Here is a 16,380-nt window from a genome sequence, read left to right as displayed (position 1 = left end):
TCAACTTAGAGTGATTGCCAAAGGAAGAGTTCTATATGGGAAAACAGATTAACAGGTGCTGCCCCTCATCAACCATTGGGGTAGGGTGGAAAATGGTCCCCTTCTCTTTATTTTCATTGTTGTGTTTAGTAAGGATTCCAGTACCTAATACCTGTCAGGCACTGTTCTTAGTCCTCCAGCAGACAGAGATAAGCGTTCAGGGTGAGCACAGCAGGTAGGATTTGCCGAGGAGTGCACAGGAGAGAAGGAAGGAGAGATCAGATGTGAGAGAGACACATGGACACAGTCAGTTCAGATCTGCCGGGTGTCCTCTAGGAACACTGGCTGAACATGGTTCCATGCACTCATCAGAGGAAACCATGTAAGCACAGGGACTGAACCCCCAGAAACCAACAGGCCTGAGGCTGGGCAGCCACTAGCCAAGGACCAGACATCCCATCACATTCCGGGGCAGGGCCTTGGGACAGGCATCGTTAGCAGGGTGCAGGCCCTTCCTCTGGTCTGCAGCCCGAGGGAGCTGCTGACCACGCACACCCAGCTGTCCTCCCCCGGAGCCGGGCTGGCCTGGAGCTCTGCCCTGCCAGGCGACCGTGTCCAGCCTCACCTCACTCGATGGCTGCCGAGGGAGTCCATCTCTGCTGCTGGTCAGTTTGAGATCCGCGAGGGTAAGTAGTAAGAAGAGGATGTTGGATTTGCCTGGGTCACATCGGCTCTTCAGCTCACCTCCAGGAGAAAGGTGCCCGGAGCAGCAGCGGGGTTGACGGATGGACGTGGGGCACCTGATTGCTCAGCGGGCAGTGAAGGCTGCCCAGGTTCCGTGAAGAAGTGGAAAATGCCCCGGCCACACCCCCTCCTTCCTGCCTCCCCTGGGGGCACCATGTTCTCAGCAGACGGCCACAAGAAGCCATTTTAAAAAATCACACAATAACACCAGAAAGTGTTTTGAAAAATGGTTTGAGAATTTACTGTACAGGTTTTTTAAACAATTTATTTATATGTCTGTTTCTACATGCTCTACATTTGTGTAAAACATTTATACATATTCTTTACAATTTGTACATATATTAAATGGCTATATCATAAACACTGTTCTATGAGATCTTATAAAAGAAAAATCAAGGGAAATTACTTATAAAACATTAACAAAAACCCGTGACACTAAAGAACAAGAAGTTCTCATTCATGTCCATCTGATTTCCTCTTATTTTTTGGTTTCATTTCATTCATGCGGCCCGACAGTCCATTTTCTGTAACAGCGCGGTCAGGACAGAGCGAGAGCCGTGCAGAGATCACGGAGTGAGTAAGGCAAGAGGGCAGACGGGACGCGTCCGCAGGAAGACAGTGTGCGCGCTCAGACCCGCAGGGATGTCTGTGGCTCTGCTTGGCTTATGCCGGGCACCGAAGTGCCAGTGACCAGGCTGCCACCCTCGCAGCCGCTAAGCTTTTCCACTTTGGGGGAGGGGGCGGCCAGGTAACTGTTTTCATCTGTCCGGCAATACCAACTGGCCCACTGTCTGCACCCAAACCAAGTGGCCAGTCCTCTCTCACTTCTCATCACGTCTGACTGGGCAGCAAGAAGCCCGAGGATGGCGTAGGGGAGGAGCGTAGGGGTCAGCGCAGGGGTCAGCAGTCAGAGCCCTGGGGAACGGCCCCAATGGGCCCCACGTGTCTTCCCCGCGTAGAGCTGGGCCTGCTGAGGAAGGGCGTGCAGGAGAGAACGCCCTCCTCATGACGACGCCCTCCAACCCTCCTGCTGGGGGCGGCATCGCCGCAGGGGCAGCCTGCCAGCCCCGCAGCCCCGCAGCCCCGCAGCCTCCTTTCCTGAAAACGCAAGCACTGAGTCATGAATCTGTCAGTGAAAGGCATGTGGATCTTCCTAAACAGACAGGAGTTCCAAGGCATTGAAAAGAATTATAAAAATATATACATATTTTTTTTTATTCTGGCATATTCCATATTTTTAAGAAAGCAATTAGTAACCATCTGGCCTTGGGTAAGAACTGGACGATTGTGGGCTTAAAAATTACAAATTTATGTAAAATATAAGTGGGGAAACCTCTAATATTCCATTCAAAGTTCTGGTAATTTTAAATACTTTCCAAAAATAGAGACAATCTCCAGCGGTTTAAACAATGGCTGAAGAAATGAGAAGAGAAGGCATAGGCCTGACGCCTGAGGTCGGAAGTCGGTGTAGTTTTGCACTCTTTCTCTCGGGCCGAGTCGGGTGAGGGGGTTGGACTGCATGCCCCAGGTCGGGGAAGCACTGGGAGTTTCTGCCTGCTCCGCTCCGCCTACATCACTGGGAAGCGGCCGAGGGCCTGCCTCAGCTTTTCTGCAATCTGGTGGAAAGAGAAGGTCTGAGATAGCACCGCCACACAGCTGCACAGGGACCCGTTATTTCCAGCTCCTCTGAGTTAACACTGTAACAATTCCAACCTCTTGGGTCTATGCACCCAGGCTCTCCCCCGCTGCTGTGGGAGAGACCTTCTCAGACGCGGACCAGACGCTCCCAGGGAAGTGCTGCTCCTCCGAGAGCCTCCCTACCTCCATCCCCTTCCCCTCCAGTGAGGCCCCAGGATCCCCCCACCTCTGAGCTCCTAAGACCGAGCCGAGGGGCTCTCCCTGTGCTCGCACCCCTCTGCTACCACCATCGACAGAAAGCCACTGCTGTCCTCAGGGACGGCAGGCCTGTCTCCCCAAGGACACACACTCCCGAGGACAGAGGTTTCGGTCATCCTGGGACCCTGAGCATTTGCAGTAAGTGCTTAGTGTATGACACGGAAGAAATGTTTGCTTCGTGAACAAATATGCACATTTTAGTAACTACGTTAGACTTAACAAAGTTTCTTTTATATATATATATATGTGTGTGTATATATATATATATATATATATACACACACGTGTATATGTGTGTGTTGTGTATCCTACCTAATAAAAGAGTAATATGCAAATTAACCATCACTCCACTACACTCACCAGCCAATCAGAGCGAGCATGCAAATTAACTCCAAACAACATGGCTGCCACCACAGAGAGCAGGAGGGAGGCTTGGATTTCTCCAGCAATGGAGGAAACCAAGCTTTCCACACACCCTGGTGGGCCCAGGCCTCCACTCAAGGGTAAAAAGCTTTAATTATAGAAGGTAAATAAATTCCAACAGAAATGGCAGCAGCCATGGAGCTGGAAGAGCAGGAGGCTAGGGTTTCCCCGCACAATGGAGGAAGCCAAGCTTCAGCAGCCGTGGCTGGCTCAGGCCTTCACTTCAGACTACGAAGTTTCAATTATAGAAGATACATAAATTCCAACAGAAATGGCTGCCGCCACTGAGCAGAGCAGTAGGCTTGGCTCTGCTCCAGGCTACAAAGTTTCAATTGTATCAGATAAATAAACCCAGATAACAGGGCCTCCGCTTGGGTCACCAGGGGGTGTGGCCAACCTGTAAACCACCACAGGCCCCTCTCCCAGGCCACTCCACACCCCAAGGAAACCCCTAACCTGATCTGGGACACCCTTCAGGGCAAACCAGCTGGCCCCCACCCATGCACCAGGCCTCCATCCTATCTAATAAAAGGGTAATATGCAAATTGACCATCACTCCAATACACAATATGGCTGCCCCCATGTGGTCAAAGATCCTGCCCCTATGTGGACACAAGATGGCCAGCAGGGAAGGGCAGTTGGGAGGGACCAGGCCTGCAAGGGAAGGCAGTTGAAGGCAATCAACCCAGCAGGGGAGGGCAGTTAGGGGTGACCAGGCCGGCAGAGGAGGGAAGTTGGGGGCAAACGGGCTGGCAGGGGAGCAGTTAGACATCAATCAGGCTGGCATGGGAGTGGTTAGGGGGTGATCAGGCTGGCAGGCAGAAGAGGTTAGGGGCAATCAGGAAGGCAGGGAGGTGAGCAGTTGGGAACCAGCAGTCCTGGATTGTGAGAGGGATGTCTGACTGCCCGTTTAGGAGGGATCGGGCCTAAATGGGCAGTCGGACATTCCGCGAGGGGGTGCAGGCTGGATGGAGGGACAATCACCGCACGCTCTAATGTGTTTGTATGTATGTAAATGTATGTGTATGTGTATGTGTATGTGTATGTGTATATGTATGTGTATATGTAAGTAATATACTCTAGGCGGTGTCCAGTCCAAAGACCACACATGCATGGATTGAGCTTGGAGCCTGCCTATAAAGCCCTGGACAACCTGACATGACACCGTGGAACGGTGGAAGACTGAGAACGTGGCGGCCGGCACACGGACAATTATAAAGTGGCAGCGCTTGTCTTCAGATGGCTGACTTCTCGTTTCCATGCTGGAGCCTGGCTCTCTGGTAAACAATGGGTCAGAGAGGTACAAAACTGCGCTCTCACTGGTTTCTGAATGAAGTAGTTATGGCCTCGCTCTCTCTTTAATTTCCTCTCTGCAGTCCCCTGGTGCACTGAGCCCTCCATCACAAACAGAGGCCGCCTGTGTGCCCGAGTGGTGCCAGGCTCCTTCCCGGCTGAGCCCACTGGGCGGCAGGGTGGCCTCATCCATTCAGCAGTGTGCCCTGCGCACAGAGAGGCAGTGAGGGAGGGAAGGAGCCACACAATAGGGTCTTCTCGGCGCCTCCCCACTGGCACCCGATCCCCCTTCTTCAAAAGAAAACCTTTATATTAACCAGTGTTACTAAAACCAGAAAGGCAGGGGTAATTAAAAGATTAAACTAAACCCTAGGAAATATTTAGCCTCTTTGGGTTTAATGCTTAGGATTAAAAAATACAAGCAGATTAACTTAATGCAGAGTGAGTGACCTCTGCACAGACAGTGGGGCGAGAGGGTGACTTACCGTTTCATAGAACTGTACCTGCTGCTCCAGGTACAGGCGGATGACGCTGTTGTAGTCATAGATCCGGTTACTGTGGAAGTGATTCATCTCCGCTACAACCAAAACCAGCACACCAGTCAGTCCCCCCGACTCCACACGGCCCTGGCCTCTCTGCTCCGCTGGGCTCCTCGCCAGCCAGGTTCTCAGCGCAGTGTCAGCTCCCTTTACAGAGAGACTAGAAAAACCACTGGACAGCCAATGCAAACACTTCCGAGGAGACGGAGGACTCTGTTGGTTTGTGTATTCTCTGCAGGCGCCTGCAGCTCCGAAGGTCAGGTGTGTTTACGGGGACCTAACCAGGCACCGATGGGCCCTCTGCACCTGATCCTTAATGGGGCGTCACTGCCCGAGCACCGCTGGTCAGAAAGCCACCTCTCCTCAGCGAGAGGCTCTGCACCCCCCTCTTCCTCTCTGCTGATGTACCGCTCACCACGGAACCCCTCCTCACAACGAGTCTCTCGGCACCACCCCTCCCCCCACTGCCACCACTGCCACCACCGAGGCTTCCTCACCACAGCTGCTGCTCGCCTTTCCCTCCCTCTCCCGGCCCAGAGAGCCAACTGCTGGCATCAACGCCTACAAAAAGCTGCCTGTTCTGACCTCTATGCTATCTGAAGCTCTTCGTTTATCTATTGGATAAGCTCAAAGACAAGTTCAACACCAAATTTCCTATTTCAAACCCTTGAGCACCCAAATCTGCAGGGTGGCTTCCCATTTCCACTCTGGCTGCCCCAGAGCTGGCAATCTCTCCTACACCTCCTCCCACAAACCCCTCGCCCCGAGTGCCCCTTGAGGGCCAGCGGCGCTGTTCCCCGCCCCAGCACACCTTCCTCGGGTCCTCCAAACCTCACCCACAAGCCGTGGTCTCCGGCCAATGCTGCCCTCCAAGGTGTACACATCACCGGCAAGCCCCACGGAGGCTCCAGGCTGCTAACAGCTGAGCACTTTTTCTCTCAAAACCTTTTAATTGCTTTGTAATGCCCACATCCAGTCCAGACTCCTCTGCCTGGCTTTCAAGGCCCTCCACAATCACAACGCTCATTCCCCAATCACCTACAAATATGTTTTAGCCCCAAAGGCCGAGGGCATCACTGTGCACTATTCTGTACGCTTCTGTTTGTGCTAGAGCATCCGTGTCTCCTCCTTTCCCAGAATATTCTATCTGTCCACCAAACAGGACAAACCTGTTTCCTGCTCCTAGGAGAACACTTAACCACGTAAAAAGCAGGGAACTCTTCCTTTCACTAAGAGTCCACTGTGCCCAACTGCTACCTCCAAATGCCTTTACACACCATGGTCCTCGGCCACGGAGGCTCCAGGCTGCTAACAGCTGAGCGTGGGAATTGGACAGAGCATTAGGAAGGTGCTGATTTTAAGGCTGGAAAAGGCACCTTCAATGACCCTAAGAAATAATAAAAATGTGCAAGTTTAATCAAACCGTCACTCATAGCCACGTCAGTTTTCATCAACACTGGGGTCCTGTGACCAAGTGGCTTATGAGGATGTTCCAAACCAGCCTGACTTCACCACGGTTCCCATTGGGTTTCTCTCCAGAGAAACCCGGAAACAGCAGCTCTGCTGGGAAACCAGCCCCCTGCTCAGACGCCTCACCTTGCAACGCGTAAGACATGGTGCCGACGCGCTTCACCATGTTCTGTTTGTCCTGGGGGCTGATCTTGCTAGTTGCAACCAGTTTATCACTTTCTTTCACTTTTTCTATTGCTGCCTGTGAAACAGAGAAGTGAAATGGCATCAGTAAAACAAAGTTGAAAGCATCAGTCCTGTTTAAAACATAACCAAGCAACCACTTCTTTTACACTGAATGACTTGCTGTTGAACTGGACAAGGTCCCTACAAGGTGACATAGGAAAGCACTACACACGACTCCTTTAAGTCACCTGCAAGCCACGGTAACTGTTCTTGGAAGGTGTCATTGAGCTGTGACTGGGTTTTATGCTGCGGGCAAGCAGGAAGCCCGGCAGCACTCATTTCCGGAGCATCTGTGGGCCACCGCAGCTCAGGCAGTGCCCAGCAGCAGGCAGGGTCCTTGGGCACTCGGGGAGGACCGGGGAGGACCGGCTCGGGGTGCATGCACAGCGCTCCCTGCGCTCAGGGGAGGACTGACGGGCTGGTGCTAAGCGAGCACTGAGTCCATTTTAAATTAATATCCGATGGAAGGAGCCGAAGAAGCTGCTGAACGCCTCACAGCGCGCATCACTCAGAGCCGCCCGGAAAGACCTCCTCGCTCGCGGGTAAATTCGGCTCCGTGCCTAGAACTCTCACTCGGTGGGATACATCCTCCGACAAGCTAACGGATCTGAGTTCTTTACTGAGATTGTAATTTTACTTCTCTTCAGTTTTACTGGAATGCAATGACACGCAGCATTGCATTAGCTTAAGATGTGCAACACAATGACCTGTTACATGTGTCTATCGTGAAGTGATCACCACAGTGAGTCTAGTCAACATCCATCTCCCTCACAGAATTACACATATTCTTCCTTATGATGAGATCTTTTTCCTTATATTTAAGATCTACTCTCCCAGCAGTTCTGCTGCGGTTACATATTTGAAGGAAACAAAATCACTCCCTCAGAGACAGAACACTCACAGGTCACTGGGGCACGATTTAAAACAGCCAAGATACAGAACAACTAAGTGTCCATCAACGGATGAATAGATCAGGAAAATGCTCTGAGATTTATATTAAGTTATCTAAGTTGCACAAAACTTCTTATTTACGTATGCAATCTCTTCCTACTTCAATTATAGTAGTGAAGCCAAATGCTAAAATGGTCCCGTCCAGCCTTCGTAGTTTCCTAACAAACCTGCACAGCACTGTGTCCCGAGTCCCATGGCTGTAAGATACCCTAAGTTTGAGGTAATACAGATTTTGAAAGAGACAAAAATTAACCAGAAACAAAATCTGAGTATACCCTAAGTCAATTTTTAAATTTAGTTTAAAAATACTTTTGATAGTAATTATATACTTTCCTTTTTATACTATGTATAAACATATAATGCAAACACTGACCCTGTGAATTTTAACTAGAAAACTCGTGGTCATTTCCTGCGCCAGGGCAGGGTCTTTGAGCACTTGCCCAAGCAGCTGACAAGGTCTCACTGGTAAGAGAGGATCATTCCTGTTACTGTCTTGGATTTCAAACATCAAGATACCTAACTACATGCATGAAGATTTCATATGTTTAGTTCCTTCAAAATAATGTTGTTTTTTAATAACAAAAGAAACAACTGCTCTTATATCCAAACATGTGATGGGACCTTGCTAGTTAAGCCCGAAGGACTTCCGGGGGTCCCAGAAAGCTTCCCGCCTCAGGAGGGAGGGGGGGGGGGCCGGTGCCTGCAGCTCCCCATTCACCCCCGTCTGCCGTCACTTCCAGACCCAGTCACCTTGTGGGCGCCGATAATGTCAGGGAAGCAGCCAAGGAAGCCTTTATATTCATGGTTACATTCCATCAGGAAATGGAGGTCTTTCTTTGGCTGTAACAAGACACAAGTTGGTTGTTACTGGCAGAGGGATCCGGACAAACAAGGAAAAGAAAACACCTAGCTGAGGACTATATTAGCCAAATCCTCCAGGTACTCATCAAGTTATTGAGTGCTTAAGCATTCAACTTAGTTTTCCTACAAGAAAATAACCCCAGAGTCCTGTATCCTCTACCACAGGTTGTAAAGAAAATATGACACATCAGGTAATATTGTATCGATAGTTGGGCCCAAAATACAACACCATGAGGAAAATAAAGTTAGGACCATATGTTTACATACAAGGAAATAAGATGTTAGAGTTTAATGTCTAAATTTTAGCAGAAAATGTAAAAATATTATTAGAAAGTCTAGTAATCATTGTAAGTGGCAACTTTAACATTTTCTATTTTTCCGAATTACGATTTTTAATAGCTATGTCATGCACAGTTCTAAAAATCAATCTTTTTTACAGGTAGCAGAGAGTAATTAATGACATGAGTGTGTGTCCATAGGCACATGTGTACATACACGTTAAAAAGCTATCTGAAAAAAATTTTTAAATTCAGGGATTTGAAACAACTTTGATGACTATGTCCTTGGAGGACTTGTTCCAGTTATCTGCAGGAGCAGCGACTCCAGCCCACGCCGCTCTGTGCCGAGGACGGCTGGTGCTGGGACCGGAGCGGGAGCTTCGCCTCGAGTCCTGAGCTCCCTGTGAGCGAGCTCCTCCCAAGTTTGGTGCCTCCACCGCCACTTTCCCGAAGGGGAACCGAGGCAAGTAAGAGTCCAAAGGGGACTTGAGCAGTGCTCTTCCTGCACATACTGACCCCTGGCGGCTAACGACAGATCCAACCCTTGACCCTGGAAGGTATTCTTTTAGATTTATAAAAACATTAAAAAATATATTTTACTGATTTTTTTTACAGAGAGAAAGGGAGAGGGATAGAGTTAGAAACATCGATGAGAGAGAAACATCCATCAACTGCCTCCTGCACACTCACTACTGAGGATGTGCCTGCAACCAAGGTACATGCCCTTGACCAGATTTGACCTGGGACCCTTTAGTCTGCAGGCCAACGCTCTATCCACTGAGCCAACTCGGTTAGGGCTCTTTTAAATTTCTTGATGACAACTTTACCCATCACTTCAGCTAAATCTAAGAAGCACTATTACCAAATACAATTTAAAAAGATAAACAGGAGTAGATAGAAAAGTAGAGGATAACCATTGGAGCATTTGTCTTAAAACTTACTTGAAATTAAGCATGTAGATTAGATGGCATAGAATATTACATGAATTGTGTGGGTCTGTGAATACCTGCTCTGCCACGAGACTGGCAATTTCTTCATAAGTCTTGCCTGCTTCTGTTATTGCATCGTTGAGATCTGTTTCACCTGAAAGCATCACAGTTGCCAGTGGTTGTAAGTTATGTCTTTTCATTCATTTTATTTAAAAATGTTATGACAGAACATTTCAGACTTTTTAAAACTGGAATGAATCCCTACATTTACCCATCACCTAAGCCTCCCAATGAACTGTGCATGGGCAATATTTTTTCACTCCCACCTCCCTCCCACTGGCCACATAACGTGTCATCATAAATGTTACTTAGAAGATAAGGACTCTAAAAAATAAGGACAATAGCGTATTACAGTGAAGGCAATTGTCCATGATGTGAATTATCAGTCAGTGTGCAGCTTTCTGGCAAAGAAGCTGGCAAGAAAACACACTTAACAACCCTCCATTCTTCTCAAAAGTCACACGGTGCGGCTGCAGAAGGCCTGAGCGGAGCAGCCCAGCCAATCTGGGTCGATGCCACGATGCTGGCTCAGCGCTCCGGCCTGTCTGCAGGAGTCTGCAGGGTGGCTGTCTGGATAACACGCGAACGCTCGCGGGGAGTAAGTGAAGCCCACCTTGGTAAGCACTGGAACTGAACACTGCCGCTAAGCTCTGCAGGGCCTTGCCGATCTTCTGGTATTCCTTGGGTAGTGCTGAAAGAGAAAAAGCAATCCATTGTCAACCAGTCCACACCGCGGACTGCAGTGGGACTCAGCTATTTTCTAAAAGTGATTACTTTTATAATAGTAGAAATTTGAAGTGATTCAAAATAGTTTATATGCTATAATAAAATCATAGGGTTTTTTTAATTTATTGTTTTCCCCCCCAATCAAATCCTTTCAATTTATAAGTAATCACTTGTTGAATGAGTGGTGCATGCTGTTAACCAGCACCACTGCCCATTCTCATTTACTGAATGACTCTGCGTTAGAAGAGGATTCTAGTGCGCACATGCTATCTGTCACACAGGCCACCCACTCCATCACATCGACCCCTCCCCCGATACAGACACCCCTCCACTTCATGGGGTAGGAAGGGAGGGGTCAGATCAGTAAAGTGACGTGTTCGGGGTCACATGGCTAACGGAACTGTGGATGTGCACTTCTGATTCCAATACATGGCTTTCCCCACTCTGCTATGTATGTATGATTGATTATTTGCAAAACAAAACAAAACTCAAAGCAACAAGGTGTGGAGAAAAAGGCAGAGGGAGTCCCCAGGACCAGGCAGGAGGGATGTGAGCTTTCTCATCCGCTGGTATAAGCCGTGTGGATGGCAGGGGCCACTCGGAGGCTGGACAGTGAGTCCTCCAGGCAGGGTGGGGCACAGGCTTCCGCTGCGACTCCTCCCTCCGCTGTGCACTGTATACAGGAGGCCACGGCTACACGGAAGTACATGGGACGCTGTTCCCGCAGCACTTCACTAAAAAGTGGGGGACACCAGACTGGCCTGCAGGTCCCAGTTTGCCCCTCCCTTCCAAGGCTGGGTCACAGACCTCAGAATTGCTCCTCACTGGCTTTGTTATTTTAATATTTCACCCTCAAGTCCCTCCACATTCAGTTTCTTGTTCATTAAAACTGTTATTGGACTTCAAATTGATTCTTTTCCATTATTTAGAAGAAAAATTCCACCTTTAAAAAATCTTTACAAAAACATATAATTTAACCTCCTTCCTATGCTGAGTACCAAAGTATTAATATAATGTTAAAGTGGGCATGTGTTATTTTTATACTTAAAAGCCAAGCCATTTTTATTTTTAAAAAATAACTGGGGATGACCAGGATTCTTATAGGTTTCAGTGACAGACTTCGTTCTCACGAAGTTTATACGGGTGAGCCCCAGCTACAGCTCGGAAACCAGGCTTTCTCTGCGGGACTCAGAGGCTGTGCTGGCAGTGAGGGCAGGGTGGATGGAAGAGGAGAAGACTCCTCATCCTGAGGCGGTGGGACACCTGAGTGAACGTTACAGGTGAGCCTCAGCCTCAGGGAGGAAGGGGGAGGCTGTGGCAGGATCCACAATGGACACCTGTGTCTGGGCCGGGCAATCCGACACCAGAGCTCCTGCTTCGGGAACACAGCAGGCTGACAGTCTGCAAACAAAGGAAGTGAGGGGACAGGACGTCCTGGAGGACATGGCGACGGCAGGCAGGAAGCACACCTGGCGGTGCCACTGGCCCCTCAGCAGTGCTCCTGTTCCGACCTGTCTTATGTGTCCCACCAATCACATTGGTTTTTTCTAAAAACTAGGGTGCTAGTCAAATCAACACCTGGCCAGTGGAGATTGAAAAATTAAAAGAATGAGCTACAACCATTCTCTAAACACGCAGAAAGGATAAGTTTTTCATAGATTACAAAACCCCAAGTAACTGGAAGTATTTAAGCAAATGTGGTGTTTTTTTAAGAGTTCCCGAACTGGCTTTGTGAGAGCCGACTGCCTGCTGCTGACTTGGGTGGAGAAGTGAGGTTCATCGAGAGCTATGGGAGGACACGACTCGGGTCACTAGATGCTCTTCTGCCCCAGGGGTGTGGCCCCGGGTGACAGGCCGCAGAGCGGGCCTCACTGCCTGTGAGCCCGCGCGGCGCGGAGGGCACTCACGGCCGGTGCAGCGCTTCCAGTGCTCCTGCCCCACCGTCAGCAGCTCCTTCACGCCGTCGTCCATGGCCTTGGTGAATTTTCCAACAGCGTCGCACTTCTGCTCTCTGTGGGCAAACACACAAGGAAAAATGCCGGCATCGGGCAGGAGGAGAAACATCTCGATGGCCAGGGAGCCTCACCCCAAAGGCAACCACAGGCCTGTGTCCTTGCACCAGAACCACCGCCCTTTAAGCAAACCAGTCTCACAAACAGGCCTGATCCAGGCTTTTAAAGAACTACTTAAAAACATGCCACTTGTTTTACTCTGCTCCCTCCTTCCCTCAACTCCTTGAAAATGGCAAGTAAAACTATTCTAAAGTGAATAAAACCCTCATTTCTTGGATATCTTTAGAGAAATTCCATTGTGGGCAGTACCGTGGAACCTGAAAAACATGAGAAGGGCGGCTATGGTAGGCGTTCCTTCTCCCAACAGTGAGCCCGGAACCAACCTGCACACGCAGCCATTCCCCCGGCCTCGGGGATGTAAAACATGTGGCACCTGACCCCTCCGTCAGGGCACTGACCTCTTTCCCTCAGACTGCCAAGTTACAAACTGACAGCAGCCAACACAATAGCCACTTGGTGTGAATGAATCAAAGTTATAGCTACTTTTTATTTTTGTCAGCTGGGCAAAAAATATAACATGTGTTTTGGTGTGCCTCAAGGTTTTAGTAATTAGTTTATGTGCATGAGATGAAAAAATGGAAAATCACTGCTCTAAGGTGATACTGAACCTATCAATTCCTTAAGGACGCAAAAAGTATTTACCAACCTGAAAAAAATCATCACCAGATACTTTTTTAAAATTAGGGAACGCTTCACCAATGTGAGTGTCCCCCTTGCACAGGGGCCATGCCAATCTCTGTGTCGTTCCACTGTTAGTACACGTGCTGCCAAAGCGAGCACATGAGACACTCCTCAATTTTAAAACGATGGTAAAAGAGAACGCATGTTGTGAGGTCATTTCTGTTTAAACAATTTTCCTTTAGACACCTTTGTACCAAGGAGGGTTTGGGAAACGACAACTAAAGGCCGCCATGTTAACACTGACTTCCTCTCTGAGTAGCTGGAAGACTGTGTGGTGTGTCGATTTTTTCCTTGTCTATGTTTTTGGTAACACATATGCAATGATTTTATAAGAAAGAGGTTTCTTAAAATAAAAACAAACCTCAAGACTTTTTTTTTTTACTGCAAATCCTCAGCAAGCCCACATTAAAGAGCAGAGGACAAGATAAAGCACAGATAAAGCACCAGAGACGACTTCCTTCCAGGCGGTGCTCAGACTCCGCTCTGCGGACTGTGCGTGGGTGTGACTGGCTCTGAGCCATCTGCTTCCTCACGCTTTACCAGGAGTCACCACACCCTCTGGGTCTGCTCCGAGGCCACTCAGAGGGCAGAAAGGAAGCAGACTGCCACGTGTGCTCTCTGGGAGATGTGCTGCACACGAGCCCACTCCTTTCCTCCCGAGCCTGCCCGAGCCCCACCGCGCCTCCTGCCGGACCGTGAGCACAGGCGGCGGACACAGCCGAGAAGGAGGCAGATCTGGCAGGTCTCTTACACTTCTATCAGGTCCAAGTCAGGGGCCTCCGGTTCCATGGTGGAAAATATCATAAGTCCCACCAGCTCATCTTTCTCGGCCTTCCTCTTCCCAGTTTTCCATTCCTGTAAATGGGAGGGTCATGAGTTAAACTGGTCTTTCAAACCCTCTGGTAGAATCGGCTCACTGACCATCTCTACCTTTCTGATTCTCAGGAAGCAGCTTGCCGCCATCCCCCCCTGCCCCATGGGCCACGTCCTGCACATCTCAAATGTGATCTCATGTGAATAGCGCCCCAGCCCTTCCCGAGTGAGTGAGGAGACTCAGCCACTGTTCCTTTCCCAGCCGCTCCAATCTAAACACAGGGAGTAGGAACGCACCTATGAATTCGGACACAGTGCCTTAAATTTTTAGGCTGTTTAGTTCTGAAAAAGGTTAACTTTTCTAAAATATAAGATAGGAACCAGTACTATGAGCTAGTTTAAAAACATATTCTTGCAAGTTATATATAACATATATGCACATACATACAGAAAAGTGCCCCATGCAAGGAATTCTCACAAAGTAAACTCCTGTGTAACTACCACCAGACCAAGAACGGGGGAGAGCTAGCATTCTAGAAGCCTCCTCATGTCCCTCCCCAGTCACCACCCTTCTCTCCCCCACAAGTTAACCATTACCCTCTCTCTACTTTATGATGGTCGGTTCATCACTTTTCTTTAGAATTTTACCACCTAGGCATGAATCCCTAAACTATAGTTTCCCTAGTTTGACTAGCAAAGATCTCTATACATTTTTCGTGTATCTGGCTTCTTTGGCTCAACCTGTGTATAAGAGATGCATTCACACTGTTGTTATAGCTATACAATATTCCCTTATATAAATACTCCCCCATTTATTTACCCATCCTATGACTGGTAGTCAACCCTGGCCCCCGCCAAGTTATGAATGAAGTTGCTATGTATGTCTTCCTATACACTGAGTGGCCAGATTATTATGATCTCTATACACATAATAATCTGGCCACTCAGATATTTCAAGGTCCGGTGCATGAATTCATGCATGGGTGGGGTCCGGCCAACCTGTCCAGGGGGAGGGGACATCGGCAGTTGGCTGGCCTGCCTGCTGGTTGAACTCCTGGTCCAGGGGACAATTTGCATATTAGCCTTTTATTATATAGGATATATACTGAGTGGCCAGATTATTATGTGTTCAGAGATCAATAATATGACCATTCAGTGTGTGTGTGTGTGTGTGTGTGTGTGTGTGCATACACACACACACACACACACACACATGAATTTCTGTTAGGTATAAGAATAAAAAACTGTTCCACTTTAGATAATACAAAACTGTTTACCAATTCTGACACCCACAGCAGGGTGTGAGCACCCGTAGCTGCTCATCACTTATCAGACTTTCTAATTTTAGCCTCTCTGGTGAATATTTAGTGGTATTCACTGTGGTTTTAATTTGCATTTCCTTTATTACTAATGAGATTATTGTCCTAAACATTTGTTGAGGATTCCATACATTCTTTTGAGAGGTCTTTATCAAATCTACAATTTTTCTGCTGGGTTGATTACTTTACCTTTTTCTTTGGGTTTTCATATATTCTAAAATCCAGCCATTGGTTGGTCATATTTGTTCATATCTTAGTTTGTTTTTCACAATGGCTTCTGATGATAAACAGAAGTTTTAAGTTTTATGTAATCTAAATTTCTAAAAAAATCCCTATTTCTTCCTGTATGGTTAGTTGTTTTTGTCTTATTTCAGAAACCTTCCCTACTCAGGCATAATGAAGCTATTCTCCCATGTCACCTTATAGAAGCTTTATTGGTTGCCTTTCAAATTTAGACATCAGAATGATCTGGAATTTATTTAAAACTTTATACAATGGAACTTCCAAACATATGCAAAGGTAGAGAAAAAGAACAATAAGCCCCTATAAGACTCAGCCCTCAACAATTATCAAAAATTTACCAATTTTGTTTTATCTCCTCTATTCTACCAGTTTTCTTGCTTACTTAAATGGACCTCTCCGATATAAGGCCATGCTTTAAAAACATAACCACCATGCTAATGTCAGCCCAACAAGACCAACAGTACATTGTTCAGGTGACAGCCATGTTTGTTTTCTCCAGTGGTGCCATCTCACGCAGCGGTCACCAACCTTTCGGACCTCATGGACACCAGTGGTCCACGGACCTCTGATTGGCGACCGCTAATCTAATGGACTGAGCACCATTTGTTAAAAGGACCGTCCTTCCCCACTGAATCAGCATCCTCTGTGTCAGATATCAGGAGAGCATTCTGTCCTGCTCTGCTGGCCTGCTGTCTTCCTTTACGCCACTTCCTTGCTTCTGAAACTCTTAACTTTACAGTGAGTCCTGATATCCAATGAAGTCCTCCTCCCACTTCATGCTTTTTCCAGAGGATCTTGGCTGTTCTCAGTGCTTTGATTTTTTACATATGACATTTTTTTCTGTCCTTCAATCCATGAAAGATAATGTTGGAAAATTT

The 16,380-nt window shown here is 48.0% G+C and overlaps 1 protein-coding gene across 2 annotated transcripts in view; it reads right to left on the bottom strand.

Moving 5' to 3' along the window:
- Nucleotides 1-938: 938 nt before the first annotated feature.
- The window catches only part of SNX9 (sorting nexin 9), a 62,454-nt gene continuing 47,012 nt past the window's right edge, over nucleotides 939-16,380 (bottom strand). For both annotated transcript variants that reach the window (XM_084889709.1, XM_084889708.1), the window contains 8 exons: nucleotides 13,879-13,982; nucleotides 12,282-12,385; nucleotides 10,262-10,339; nucleotides 9,666-9,742; nucleotides 8,271-8,360; nucleotides 6,471-6,585; nucleotides 4,821-4,912; nucleotides 939-2,339 (listed from right to left, as the gene is read on the bottom strand). In XM_084889709.1, coding sequence (XP_084745835.1) covers nucleotides 2,292-2,339; nucleotides 4,821-4,912; nucleotides 6,471-6,585; nucleotides 8,271-8,360; nucleotides 9,666-9,742; nucleotides 10,262-10,339; nucleotides 12,282-12,385; nucleotides 13,879-13,982 — 708 coding nt within the window. In that variant the 3' untranslated portion in view covers nucleotides 939-2,291. The remainder of the gene's footprint in view (nucleotides 2,340-4,820; nucleotides 4,913-6,470; nucleotides 6,586-8,270; nucleotides 8,361-9,665; nucleotides 9,743-10,261; nucleotides 10,340-12,281; nucleotides 12,386-13,878; nucleotides 13,983-16,380) is intronic.

Source organism: Pipistrellus hanaki, assembly GCF_964339955.1.
Source record: "Pipistrellus hanaki genome assembly, chromosome: 7".
NCBI classification, from domain to species: Eukaryota; Metazoa; Chordata; class Mammalia; order Chiroptera; family Vespertilionidae; genus Pipistrellus; species Pipistrellus hanaki.
This window is presented reverse-complemented; position numbering and strand designations above follow the sequence as displayed.